Source organism: Oryx dammah, unplaced genomic scaffold, assembly GCF_014754425.2.
Source record: "Oryx dammah isolate SB20612 unplaced genomic scaffold, SCBI_Odam_1.1 HiC_scaffold_9, whole genome shotgun sequence".
In the NCBI taxonomy this organism is placed as follows: domain Eukaryota; kingdom Metazoa; phylum Chordata; class Mammalia; order Artiodactyla; family Bovidae; genus Oryx; species Oryx dammah.
In genome coordinates this window covers 13,006,046-13,019,419 of record NW_024070193.1, presented here as the reverse complement: position 1 = coordinate 13,019,419, position 13,374 = coordinate 13,006,046, and the positions used below count along the sequence as shown (strand labels likewise).

The window sequence follows — 13,374 nt, the reverse complement described above, 5'->3', positions numbered from 1 at the left end:
AGATCAGCCCTGGGATTTCTTTGGAAGGAATGATGCTAAAGCTGAAACTCCAGTACTTTGGCCACCTCATGTGAAGAGTTGACTCATTGGAAAAGACTCTGATGCTGGGAGGGATTGGGGGCAGGAGGAGAAGGGGACAACAGCGGATGAGATGGCGGGATGGCATCACAGACTCGATGGACGTGAGTCTGAGTGAACTCCGGGAGTTGGTGATGGACAGGGAGGCCTGGCGTGCTGCCATTCATGGGGTCACAAAGAGTCGGACATGACTGAGCGACTGAACTGACTTTATTTTTAAAATTACTGATTGATTTAGTTTTGCCGGGTCTTAGCTGCTGCATGCGGGATCTTTAGTTGTGGCATGCAGGATCTATTTCCCAGTGCAGAGATTGAACCTGGGCCCCCTGCATTGGAAGCATGGAGTCTTAGCCACTGGACCACCAAGGAAGTCCCCCAAACAGCATTACTTTAAACTGCTTTCTAAGCTAAGACAGTATTTCCCTGTAGTGGTTCTTAGTGTCCCTGCTTTAATGCATGTGCAGGCAGCTTGATTTGTGTCTGCAAGTAATTTTTTAGTGCGCCCGAGAGCTTTTAACATAACTTTGAAGCAACTGTACTCTTATATCAGGTCAGCCCTGCACCGTTCTGTCCTGTGTTTATTAAGTACCCAGCAGGTAAAGATACAGCAGGGACACACAGAAGAATAAAACGTAGTTACTGGCCTGAAGAAGTTTATAGTTTAGAAAGAAGGGAATTCACAGGAATACTAAATCTTTTATAAAGTGTATCATGGAAATCAGGAGTTTAAGACGGCAGCACATTAAGAGCCTGAACTCACCTCCTTCTATGGACACAACAAATTGACAGCTACATATGGAATAACTTTTCTCTGAAAAGGACCCAAGGACTACATAAACAGTGGCTTCATAACCAAAAATAGAGATGCACCAAGACTAGTAAGAGGCAGAGACTGAGTAGGTGCCCCACGGGAAGGAAGGGAGAGACATAATACGAAATTCCCCCTTGAGGAGGGAAAGGACTATGGCACACATTTGGTCTCACACCATGGGGAAAAAAAAAAAAGAGTCCCCCAAATGGCTGGATTCTAAAATCAGCAGCCAGGATTAAGTCCAGGGAACCACAGAGCTGTAGGGAACTGAGAATCTGCTCTTAAAGCAGTGCAGACCACTGACCCTGAGACCCAGCAGAGAACCAACAGTGTGGAAAGCGCCAGGACCGGAAGTGACGGAGAACCACCCACTAACCCCACAGCAGCTTCCGGAAAGGCAGGAACCTTCAGGAACGTTCTCTGGCGTTCATCTCATTCTAACTTGCTGGTGACAGAGCTGGCGGACACCGTTTGTCCAGCACCAGCCCACACCCACACGGTACGGCAGCAGAGGCCACGGCCGCCAGGGCAGGCATGAGGGGAGCCCTGAGCGCTGAGCTGTGAGGCTCAGAGGGGACTGCACTTCTGGCCCCACAGATCATCCCCCACGCAACACTAAACCTTCAAGACTGGGAGGGGCAGCCCTTTCATCTAACACATACATACAAATAAAAAGAGTCAGGCAAAATGAGGTGCCTTAGGAAGTTTTTCCAAACTGAAGGAAAAGACAAATCCCCAGAAAAAGACCCTGACAAAATGGAGATAAGCAACCTAATTTATAAAGGATTCACAGTAATAGTCATAAAGGTGCTCACTGATCTCGGGAGAAGAATGGATGGACACAGTGATAACTTCAGAGACATACAAAATACAAGAAAGTAACAGAGGTTATGACTGAACTGAAAAATACAATTGAGGGGCTCAACAGTGGATTGGATGAAGTAAGAGCACAAATCAACAAGCTAAAAGAGAAAGCAATGGAAATCACTCACAGAGGGCAGCAAGATGAAAAAAGAATTTTTAAAAGGGAGGAAACCTTAAGGGACCTCTGGGACATCATCAAAGCAGAATAACATTCACATTGTAGGGGTTCCAGAAGAAGAGAGAAAGGGTCAGAAAAAATACTTGAAGAAATTATGGCAGAAACTTTCCTAATCTGGGAAAGCAAACAAATATACAGCTCCAGGAAGCTCATAAAGTTACAAATAAAATGAATCCCAAAAGAACCACACCAAGACACATTATAATTAAAATAGTAAAAGTTAAGAATAAAGAGAATTTTAAAAGCAGCAAGAGGAAAACAACTTATTATATACAAGGGAAACCCCACAAAACTATTATTCAGTAGAAACTGTCTAGGTCAGAAGGGCATGGCATGATATATTCAAAAGGCTGAAAGGAAAAGACTAACAACCAAGCATCCTCTACCTAGCAATGTTATCTTTCAAAATTTAAAAAGAGATCAAGAGTTTCCCAAACAAGCATCACCAGCCCTACAAAAAAATGTTAAATGAACTTTTTAAACAGAAAAGGCCGTAATTAAAAATACATGAAAGAAAAAAATTTCACTGGTAAAGGCAAATATATAGTAAAGGTAGTAGATCAACTACTTAAAAAGCTTGTATGAAAGTTAAACAAAAGTAGCAACAATCAGTAACTACAATATCTACTTGAGGGGAAAAAATACAAATTCGTAAATTATGAAATATGGAGAAAGAATAGAGTTTATATCAGATTGGTAAAAAAGTAATTGTGGTTCAGACCATGACTTTTAAATCATTAAAACAGACTCAAAAACATCTTTATCATTCAAAATAGGAACCATTACAATCAAACGTTTTTCCCAATGAAAATCCATGCTTTGGGATTCGACAAACTCTTGGAGAGCATTTTCTGCCTCCTGCTGGTTGTGGAAGTATTCTCCCTGAAAAAAAGTTGTCAAGATGCTTGAAGAAGTGATGGTTGGTGAGAGGTCAGGTGAATATGATGGATGAGGCAATACTTTGTAGCTCAATTCATTCAACTTTTGAAGCATTGGTTGTGCAATGTATGGTTTGGTGTTGTCGTAGAGAAGAATCGGGCCCATTCTGTTGATCAGTATCAGCTGAAGCACTGCAGATTTCATTGCATTTCATCGATCTGCTGAGCATTCTTCTCAGATATAATAGTTTCACCAGGATTCAGAAAGCTGTAGTCGATCAGACAGGCAGCAGAACACCAAACAGTGACCATGACCTTTTTTGGGTGCAAGTTTGGCTTTTGCTGTTTGTTTTTTTTTTTTTCCAGGTTCATAAGTCATTATACAAATTGAGTATCACATGATGAGTTGACATTAGCTTCTTCAGGCATGGGAACTTAACAGATAATGTACAGTTCAGAATCTGTTTATGTTGCTTTCACAGCTGGAGTTTTTTTAGACCTTAACTTGAAGTATAAGACTATCAAAGCAATACTTCCATATGTGGCCAGCCCACAATTCATTCTCCCTGTGAGAGCGTAAGAGTTGAAATATTTTTTGATACCAGTGAAATGGAACTGGGCATCAGCTTCTAGACCTGCCATGATTTCAATCTTTCAAGGGGTTCAAACTCCACGGCCTGTGTCCTTCACTGTACGCTGCTACCCCTCAATCCCGCTGCCAAGTTTGGCTTTTTGAAGTGCTTTGGAGCTTCTTCTTGGTCCAACCACTGAGTTAGCTGTCACGAGCTATCGTACAAAATCCATCTTTCATTGCAGGTCTCAAACCGATCAAGAAACAATTCATCCTTGTTGCACAGAATAAGAGACTGACACTTCAAAACAACAATTTTTTGATTTGCGGTCAGCTTATGAGCACCCACCTATCGAGCTTTTTCACCTTTCCAATTTGCTTCAAATGTTGAATGACCACAGAATGGTTGATGCTGACTTCTATGGCAACTTCTCATGCAGTTGTAAGAGGATCAGCTTTGATGATGCTCTCCATTGATCGTTGTCAACTTCTGATGGCTAGCCACTATGCTCCTCATGTTCAAGGCTCTCATCTCCTTCACAAAATTTCTTTGTGAAACACCACTGCACTGCACGTTCATTAGCAGTTCCTGGGCGAAATGTGCTGCTGATGTTGCAAGTTGTCTCCACTGCTTTACAACCCATTCTGAACTTGAGTAAGAAAATCACTCGAATTTTCTTTTTGTCTAACATCATTTCTATAGTCTAAAGTAATTATGAACAGCAAATAATAAGTTACACAGAAAAACAAACTAAGATATGTGCATTAAAATGATGTTTAACATAACCACATTTAAGAATGTATTCCAATGTCAAAGGGTGAAGTTCAATAATGCAAAACCGCAATTACTTTCACACCAACCTAACAGACTACATTCGAACAAAGGTGACCATCAACTTAGGATAAACTACCATATATATGTGTGTGTGTATATGTACATATTATATATATGTTGTTATATATGAACCTCATAGTAACCAAAAACTAAAAACTTGTAATGCGTGTATGTTAAGTTGCTTCAGTCATGTCCATCTCTTTGCAAGCCTATGGACCGAAGCCTACCAGGCTCCTCTGTCCATGGGATTATCCAGGAAAGGATACTGGAGTGGGTTGCCATGCCCTCCTCCAGGGGATCTTCCTGACCCAGGAATTTTTCCCACGTCTCTTATGTCTCTTGCATTGGCAGGTGAGTTCTTTATCACTAGCACCACCTGGGAAGTGCCAAAACTTATAATAGATACACACAAAAGAGAAAGGACTCCAAATACAAAACTAAAAAAAGTCATCAAACCACAAGGAAAAAGAACAAGAAAAAAGGAAGAAAAACTGCAAAAACAACCATAAAAAAATTAATAAAATGTCAATAAGTCACATCTGTCAATAACTACTATAAATATAAATGAATAGACTAAGTTTTTTAATCAAAACACACAGTAGCTGAATGGATAAAAAACAAGACTCACCTATATATTGCCTACAAGAGATCCACTTCAGATCTAAACACAACACAGAGACTGAAAGTAAAGAAATGGAAAAAGATATTCCATGCAAATGGAAATGAAAAGCTGGGGTAGCAATATCTGTGTCAGACAAAACAAGCTTTAAAACAAAGACAAGGTAGTGCATTGCAGTGATCAACTCCAACAATAGGACACAACATTTGTAAATACACAGACACCCACAGAGAAGCATCTACATACACAAAACAGGTATTTACAGATGTAAAGAAAAAAAAATAACAGCAATACAATAATAGTAGGAAACTTTAATATCCTACTTAAATCAATGGCTAGAACGACAATCCAGACATAAAATCAATCCAAAAAGTTTAGCCTTAAATAACACATTAGACTAGACTGACCCTGGTAAAGAGACCCAGAACATTTGAACCAAAAACAGCAGAATGTGCATTTTTTTTCAAGAGCAGGTGTTAACAATCTCCAGTACAGATCCCACGTTAGACCACAAAGCAGGTCTCAATAAATTTAAGACTGATATCATATCAAGCATCTTTTACAACAACAACAGTACGGAACTAGATATTAATAACAAGATGACACACAAACATATGGAGATTAAATAGGCTATTAAACAACCAATAGGCAAACAAAGAAATCAAATAGGAAATCAAAATACTCCTTGAAACAAATGAAAATAAATATACAATGTTCAAAAAAATCCACAAGACACAGAAAAAGCAGTTTTAAGAAGAAAATTTGTAGCAATATAAACTATTTTTACAAGTAAAGAAACTAGAAAAAGTAAAACATACAAGGCCCAAAGTTAGGAGAAGTCAGAGTGAGACTGAAATAAAGACTAAAGCAATGAAGAATATCAGTAAAATTAAGATCTGGTTCTTTGAAAAGACAGAATTGATAAACCTTCAGTCTTATCAAGAAAAGAAAGACCCCAAATAAATAATACCAGGAATGACAGAAGAGAAATTACAACCAATATCACACACCAAGAAAAAAGGATAAGAGAATACTATGAAAAATAACATATCAACAAATTGGACAATCTAAAAGAAGTTGATAAATTCCTAGAAAAACACAAGCTGCTAGAACTAAATCATGAATAAATCAATTACTAATAATGAAAACAATCAGTTGTCAAAAAACTCCCACAAACAAAATCCAGGACTAGATGGCTTCACAAGTGAATTATACCAAACATTTAAAAAGGAGTTAATACATATCTTTCTAAAACTACTCCAAATAATTGAAGAGGAAGGTATGATTCCAAACTCATTTTTATAAAATAGCATAACCATGATATCAAAAAGAAAATTATAAGCCAATATCACTAATGAATTTAGATGCAAAAATCCTCAACAAAACACTAGCAAACCAAATCCAATGATATAGTGAAAGGATCATACATCATAATTAACCAGGATTTATTTCAGGGATGCAAGGATAGCTCAACATCTGCAAATCAATGTGATATACCACATTAATGAAGGCTAAAAAATCATATTTTCATCACAATAGATGCATAAGCAGTTTTTGACAAAATTCAACATCCCTATATAACTTTAAAATCTCTCACCAAACTGAGTAGAGAGGCAACATGCCTCAACATAATAAAAGTTACATATGACAAAACCCACAGCTAACATCTTTACTCAATGGTGAAAAGCTAAAAGCTTTTCTTCTAAGATCAGAAATAAGGATAACCACTTTCATCACCCCTTCTATCAAGAGGGTATTAGAAGTCCTAGCCACAGCATCTAAACAAGAAAAAGAAATACAAGGCATTTAAATTGGAAAGGAAGAAGTAAAACTGTGTATGTTTGCAAATGATACGATACTATATATTTAAAAAACCCTAAAGATGCCACCAAAAAGGGCCCCAGCCCTACCCATCAATGAACAGACATAAGTCCCAGCACTACCACAGCTGCACCCTGCTCTGGCAAGACCCTTGCCACAGACCAGCAGTCCACAACCAGCCCCCAGGCCTACTGGGCCCAACAACCACCCACTGGCAGACCAATACCAGGCCTGAGACACCCTGTGCCCTTTGGCCAACCACCACAGAATCCAACCCCACTCATCAGTGGCCTGGTACAAGCTTCAGGACCCTCTAGGCCTCACAGTCAGCTGTGTGAGAAAACAGCTCCTCCTACCGGCAGTCTGACATTAGCTCTTTGATCCATGAGCCTGCAGTCAGAGACTCCAGGACCCAGCTTCACCTACCAGTGGGCAGGAACTAGCGTCAGAAACCCAAGGGCCCCAGTCATATACACCAGCAGGTAGACACTAGCCCCAGGATCTCTACAGCCCTGCAGCCTGCCTTGTCAGGACCCAGCCAACACACTAGCAGGCCACCACCAGTCTAGGGACCAAGCAGGCTCCAGCTCTGCCCACTAGTAGGCCAACTCCATTCTGGAACATCTTGACCCCTTTAGTCTATAGCCCTTGGAGCCAACTCCACTCACAGCAAACAGACACCAGCTTTGGGATCCCTAGAACCCTGCAGTCAGAGGCTGGGAACCAAGCTCCACCCACCAGTAGAAACAGCACTGGCACCTCCTGGGCCCCAGCCACAAGCCAACACCAGCTCTGGGATACCTTGAACTCCTCAACCAGCCACCTCAGAATCCAGTCCCACCCTCCAGCCCAAAGTGGGCGAGCACCAGCTTTGGGACACTCTGGAACCCATAGGCAGCCATGTCAGGAGGTGCTACACTCCCAACCCCAAACCCCAAACAAAATAACATGCCAACACTAGATCTAGGAAGACTCGGCTCTGCAATCATCCATCTCAGAACCCAGCTCTGCCCCACCAGTGAGCCAGCATTAGCCCTGGGAGCTGCCAGGGTTCCACAACCAGCTGCATTGTGACTTGGCCCTACCAACCAGTGTCCAGCAGCCTCCACACAAGGCAGGGCCTGGCAAACAACCAGACTGGGCCAATCACGACTACCAGGTGGCCCACAGTAGTCAGCCCACCACAAACAACCCACAGAGGGGGCACTCTTGGAGCATATGGCTCTGGTGACCAGAGGGAAGTGCAGTGCTGCGATTCATAGGCATATCCTACAGAAGCTCACTTCACAAAGGTCAGGAAACTAACCAACCTAATAGAAACATAGAAATAAAAACAGCAAATTAAGAAAAATGAGTCAACAGAGGAACACGTTCCAAAACCTTAGAAGAATTAAATGAAGTAGAGATGGGCAATCTACTTGAGAAAGAATTCAACCTAATGATCACAAAGATGATCAAAAAACTTGGGAGAAAAGCTGATAAACAGAATCAGAAGTTAGAACTTTTAAACAAAGAGTTAGAAAACACTGAGTTGGCTAAAAGCTTTGTTCAGTTTTTTCAGTGAGATGGTTCTAATAGCTCTTAGTTGTCTTTAACTTCATTCAAAACAATTTTATTAGATTGTATTGTGACAGCTGTCATATCAGCATGCATTTGAAAACATTTATCAAAATTGCTGTATTTTGTGTATCCATGTTAATATTGAAGATGGGAGGAAAAAAGCAACATTTTTGGCATACTATGTTTTATTATTTCAACAAAGGTAAAAATGCAACTGAAACACACACAAAAAAAGATGTGTGCAGTGTATGGGGAAGGGAAGATGCTGTAACTGATCAGATGTGTCAAAAGTGATCTGTGAAGTTTTTCATGCTCCAACTTTCTCATTTAACAAAGCTCCACAGTTGGGTAGATCAGTGGAAGCTGACAGCAATCAAATCGAGACATTCACTGAGAACAAGCAACATTATACCATGCAGGAGATAGCCAACAAACTCAAAACAGGCAAGTCAAGCACTGAAAATCATCTGCAGCAGCCTAGTTATGTATATTGCTTTGATGTTTGATTCCACATAAGTTAAGCAATAAAAACCTTTTTAACCATATTTCCACATGTGGTTCTCCACTTAAACATAATGAAAACGTTCCACTTGTAAAACAAATTGTGACAGGCAATGAAAAGTGGATATTTTATAAATAATGCAGAATGGAAGAGATAGTGGGGCAACTGAAATGAACCACCACCACCAACCACACGAAAGGCCAGTCTTCAACCAAAGAAGGTGATGTTGTGCATATGGTGGAAGTAGAAGGGAGTCCTCTATTATGACCTCCTTCTTGAAAACCAAACAATTAATTCCAACAAGTATTGCTCCCAATTAGACCAGCTGAAAGTAGCACTTGACAAAAAGCATCCAAAAGTAGTCAACAGAAAACACATAATCTTCCATCAGGATAACAACAATGGCATGTTTCTTTGGTGACCAGGTAAAAATTGTTACAAGCTAGTTGGGAAGTTCTGATTCATCCACTATATTTACCAGATTGCATCTTCAGATGTCCATTTATTTTAGTCTTTACAAAATTCTCTTTTAATGGAAAATTTCAATTCCCTGGAAGACTGTAAAAGGCACCTGGAACAGTCCTGTGCTTGAAAAGATAAAAAGCTTTGGTAAGATGGAATTATGAAGTTGCCTGAAAAATGGCAGAAGACTGTGAAACAAAACCATGAACATGTTGTTCAATAAAGTTCTTGGTGAAAATGAAAAATATATCTTATTTTTACTTAAAAACTGAAGGAATTTTTTGGAAAACCCAATATAAAGAACCAAAAACAGATGAAAAAATATACTAGAAGGAATTGATAGTTGATTAAATGATACAGAGGAACAGATCAGTGAGCTATAAGACAGTAGTGGAAATCACGTAAGTTGAACAGAAAAAAGAAATAAAAACAAATGAGAACAGTTTTCAAGATCTCTGGAAGAATATCATGTTGTCCCAGATTCGTAAACATCATGTTTACTAACAGTCACAGGATAAGGGTTCCAGAAGGAGGGGAGAGAGAGAGAAAGGGGCAGAAAACATATCTGAAGACCTAATAGCTGAAAATTTCCCTAACCTTGGAAAGGTAACAGACTTCCAAGCTCAAGAAGCACCTAAGAGTCCCAAAAGGATCAGCCCAAAGAGGACTGCATGAAGATGCATTGTAATTAAAATGGCAAAAATCAAAGCTAAAGAGAGAACATCAAAAGCATCAAGGGAAAAATCAACAAGTTGTGTATAAGGAACTTCCAGAAAGCCATCAGTTGACTTTTTAGCAGAATCCCTGCAGGTCAGAATGAGGTAACACAATATATTTAGAGTGATGAAAGGGGAAAAACCTACAGCCAAGTACACTCTACCTATCAAGGCTTCCATTCAGATTTATTGGAGAAATCAAAAGTTTTAAGACAAGCAAAAGCTGAGGCTAAGAGCCAACTCACTGGAAAAGATCCCAATGCTGAGAAAGATTGAGGGCAGGAGGAGAAGGGGGTGACGGACGATGAGATGGTTGGATGGCATCTCCAATTCAATGGACATGAATTTGAGCAAACTGCAGGAGACAGTGAAGGACAAGGAAGCCTGGCATGCCACAGTTCACGGGGTCACAGAGAGTTGGACATGACTTGGCAACTAACCAACAACAATGAAAGTTAAAAGAGCTTAGCACCACCAAACAGATCTTCACAAGAAATGTTAAAGGGACTTCTCTAAGCAAAAAAACAAAGGCCACAATCAGAAATAGAAAGCTCATCAATAAAGGCAAATATACATTAAAGGTAATAAACCAACTATTAATAAATACAAAGCTAGTAGGAAGGTTAAAAGACAGAAGTAGTAAAAGCACCAATAGCCACAATAAGCAGTTAAGTGATAAAGCAAACACACAGAGTGCAAACAAACAAACTTTAAATGAAAATAGACTAAATGCTCCAATCAAAAGACATAGGGTGACTGAACAGACACAAAAATAAAACCCATATCTATGCTGCCTACAAGAGACTCACTTCAGACCTAAATACACACATGGACTCAAAGTGAAAGGATGGGAAAAAATATTCCATGAAAATAAAAATCAAAATAAAGCCAGGATAGCAATACTTTTAGGAGATGGAAATGGCAACCCACTCCAGCATTCTTGCCTGGAGAATCCCAGGGACAGGGAGCCTGGTGGGCTGCTGTCTCTGGGGTCACACAGGGTCAGACACTGTAACAAAGAAAGACAGCACATAATAATGAAAGCATAAATCCAAGAATTATTATAAATGTGTATGCACCCAACATAAGACCATCAAATACACAAAGCAAGTATTAACAGACATCAAGGAAGAAATTGACAGTAACACAATAATACTAACAGACCTTATTTTTATTTATTTTTTAAGCAGAGATACTGTATAATTCTGTTAATCGAAACTTCCAGAATAAGCAAATCCAGACAGACAGGAAATAGACTTAGGGATATGAGGGGCTGGCTGCTAATGGACATGAGGTCTCCTTCAGGGATGATTCACAATACTGTGAATGTACACAATACCCCTGTGTGGTGTACTTTCACATGGTCACAATGGTGAATTTCACCGTATGTGAATTTTAGCTCCATCAAAAAAAGTTTTTAGACAAAACACACATCGGGTGATCCAAGTGTCATGAAAGAAACAGGCAGGAACCAACAGCGCCAGGGAAGGGGCTGAGCAGGTCCAATCCTATCTCAGGAGCGGGAAGCCGGGCGCCCGGAGTCCTGGGGACCAGAGGAGGGGACCGCAGGGAGCCAGAGCCACACTGCCACCACGTCATCGGATCGTGTACTTGTCCCACTTCTTCTCGGGGTTGTAGGGCTCCCAGCGGCTGGCAGGGAAGATGTGCTTGTTTTTCTCGTACCAGCTCCGCAGCACCACCTTGCCTGCATGTGACTCATCCTTCTCGATGGTGGCGTCACTGAGCAGCCTCACATCATCATGAACGTCAAAATTGAAGAGGGGCCCACTTTTCCCTCTAGCCTTGGTGACGATGAAGTCGTAAAAGCTGTGGTGATGGGGTATGATTAAGTCCTCCTTGATGTACATGAGCTGCTCCACCCCTGCCGATCTGAGTTCGCTGAAATCTTTGCGCAGGATCTCGAGTGCCTTCTGCAGGAATTGCTGCATCGTGTTGCCCTTCTTCATCTTGACTGTGCGCTGGTGCCCAGAGCCATCCCAGTAACTGAAGGTGATCTCAATTTCCTCACTCTTAATCTTCTCCTGCTTAGCTTCCCACTCTTGTCGTAGCTCTTCCCGGAGCCGATTCTCCTCCTCTTCCCGGTCTCGGTCAGGCAAGAAGCTTGTGTCCACATCTGGGTTCTTCCCCATTTTCCTCTTCTTTGTGGTGATCTCTTCCCTTTCCAGCTCCTCCTCGTCCACGGCCACCATCTCCTCCTCCTCCTCCTCGCCTGCCTCCTCTTCTTCCTCTAGGGTGAAGGACAAGCTGGAGATCTTCCGCTTGGCCTCCTTCTTGCGCTCCTTTTCTCGCAGCTTCTCCAGCTTCAGCTGCAGCTCCTTCGACTGCTCCTTCTTGGCAAGTTGCTTCTCCCGCTCCTTCACCAGCGCCTCCTGCTTAGCCTTCATGTCGTTAAAGGTCACAAGACCCACAGTGCTGGACTTGAGCTCCGCCTCCACGGCGTCATAGTGTGCAGAGAACTTCTTGTCAATGTTGGACTTCATTATGTTCTCCTCAGCAATCCTCTGCTTCATCTGCTCCATCTGCTCGCGCTGCTTCTCCCGCTTCTTCATGAGGTGCATGGCGCGGCCCGCCTCGCTGGCGGCACCCTTGTACTGAGCCATGGCGACGGCGACGAAGGACTGGCTGGGGCTCCGGAGCTAAATCGCCTAACAGACTTTAATATCCCACTTACATTAATGGACAAGTCATCCAGACCACAAATAAATAAATAAGGAAACACTGACTTTAAAATGACATTTTAGATCAGACTGACTTAATACCTTATCCAGGGGATTTGTGCAGAAACTAATGCCTGTGGCCGGCAATTTGTCATTTAAGTGATTATTGAAGCATCTCTGATCAATAACATTTGGATAACAAATGCCTTATTAACACATCTACAGTCAATAAGTTGATATGCAGAGAATATTACATCCAAAAGCAGCAAAATACACATTCCTTTCAAGTGCAAATAGAACATTCTCCAGCACTGACCACATGCTAGGTCCCAAAACAAGCCTCAGTAAATTTACGAAAATTGAAATTGTATTAAGTATCCTGTCGGCTGCGAGCCGGCTCACTAAGCGCAGGCAGCTGCAAGCCGGCTCACTAAGCGCGGCCGAGAGGAGCTCCCCCACGTCTGAGGTCAGGGGCAGCAGCCTAGAGTGCCAGGCTGTGTCGGCGCAAGAACAGCCGAGAGGAGCTACCCTGCGTCCGAGGTCAGTGGCGGCTGGGAGGAGCTACCCCGAGTCCGAGGTCAGGGGCGGCGGCCGAGAGGAGCTACCCGACATCCGAGGTCAGTGGCGGCGGGAGGAGACATCCTGTGTCCGAGGTCGGGCGGCGGCTGGGAGGAGCTACCCCACGTCCGAGGTCAGTGGCGCTGGGGAGGAGACACCGTGAGTCAGAGGTCAGGGGCGGCGGCTGGGAGGAGCTACCCCACGTCCGACGTCAGTGGCGGTGGGGAGGAGACACCGTGAGTC

The 13,374-nt window shown here is 42.1% G+C and overlaps 3 protein-coding genes across 15 annotated transcripts in view; all 3 read right to left on the bottom strand.

Moving 5' to 3' along the window:
* The window catches only part of CACNA1D (calcium voltage-gated channel subunit alpha1 D), a 347,512-nt gene that overhangs the window by 265,738 nt on the left and 68,400 nt on the right, over positions 1 to 13,374 (bottom strand). The gene's annotated exons all lie outside the window — the stretch shown is intronic.
* LOC120868396 (ATP synthase membrane subunit DAPIT, mitochondrial-like) lies at positions 3,159 to 3,543 on the bottom strand. Its single transcript, XM_040247213.1, has one exon. It carries the CDS (start codon positions 3,449 to 3,451, stop codon positions 3,275 to 3,277), a length of 177 nt encoding a protein of 58 aa, XP_040103147.1. The 5' UTR covers positions 3,452 to 3,543; the 3' UTR covers positions 3,159 to 3,274.
* Positions 11,080 to 12,551, bottom strand: LOC120868395 (protein FAM50A-like). The gene has a single exon (XM_040247212.1). The coding sequence runs from the start codon at positions 12,514 to 12,516 to the stop codon at positions 11,491 to 11,493; it is 1,026 nt and encodes a 341-aa protein (XP_040103146.1). The 5' UTR covers positions 12,517 to 12,551; the 3' UTR covers positions 11,080 to 11,490.

Coding starts and splice junctions, on each gene's coding strand:
- LOC120868396 (XM_040247213.1), bottom strand. CDS start 3,451: ATGGCAGGTCTAGAAGCTGATGCCCAGTTCCATTTCACTGGTATCAAA.
- LOC120868395 (XM_040247212.1), bottom strand. CDS start 12,516: ATGGCTCAGTACAAGGGTGCCGCCAGCGAGGCGGGCCGCGCCATGCAC.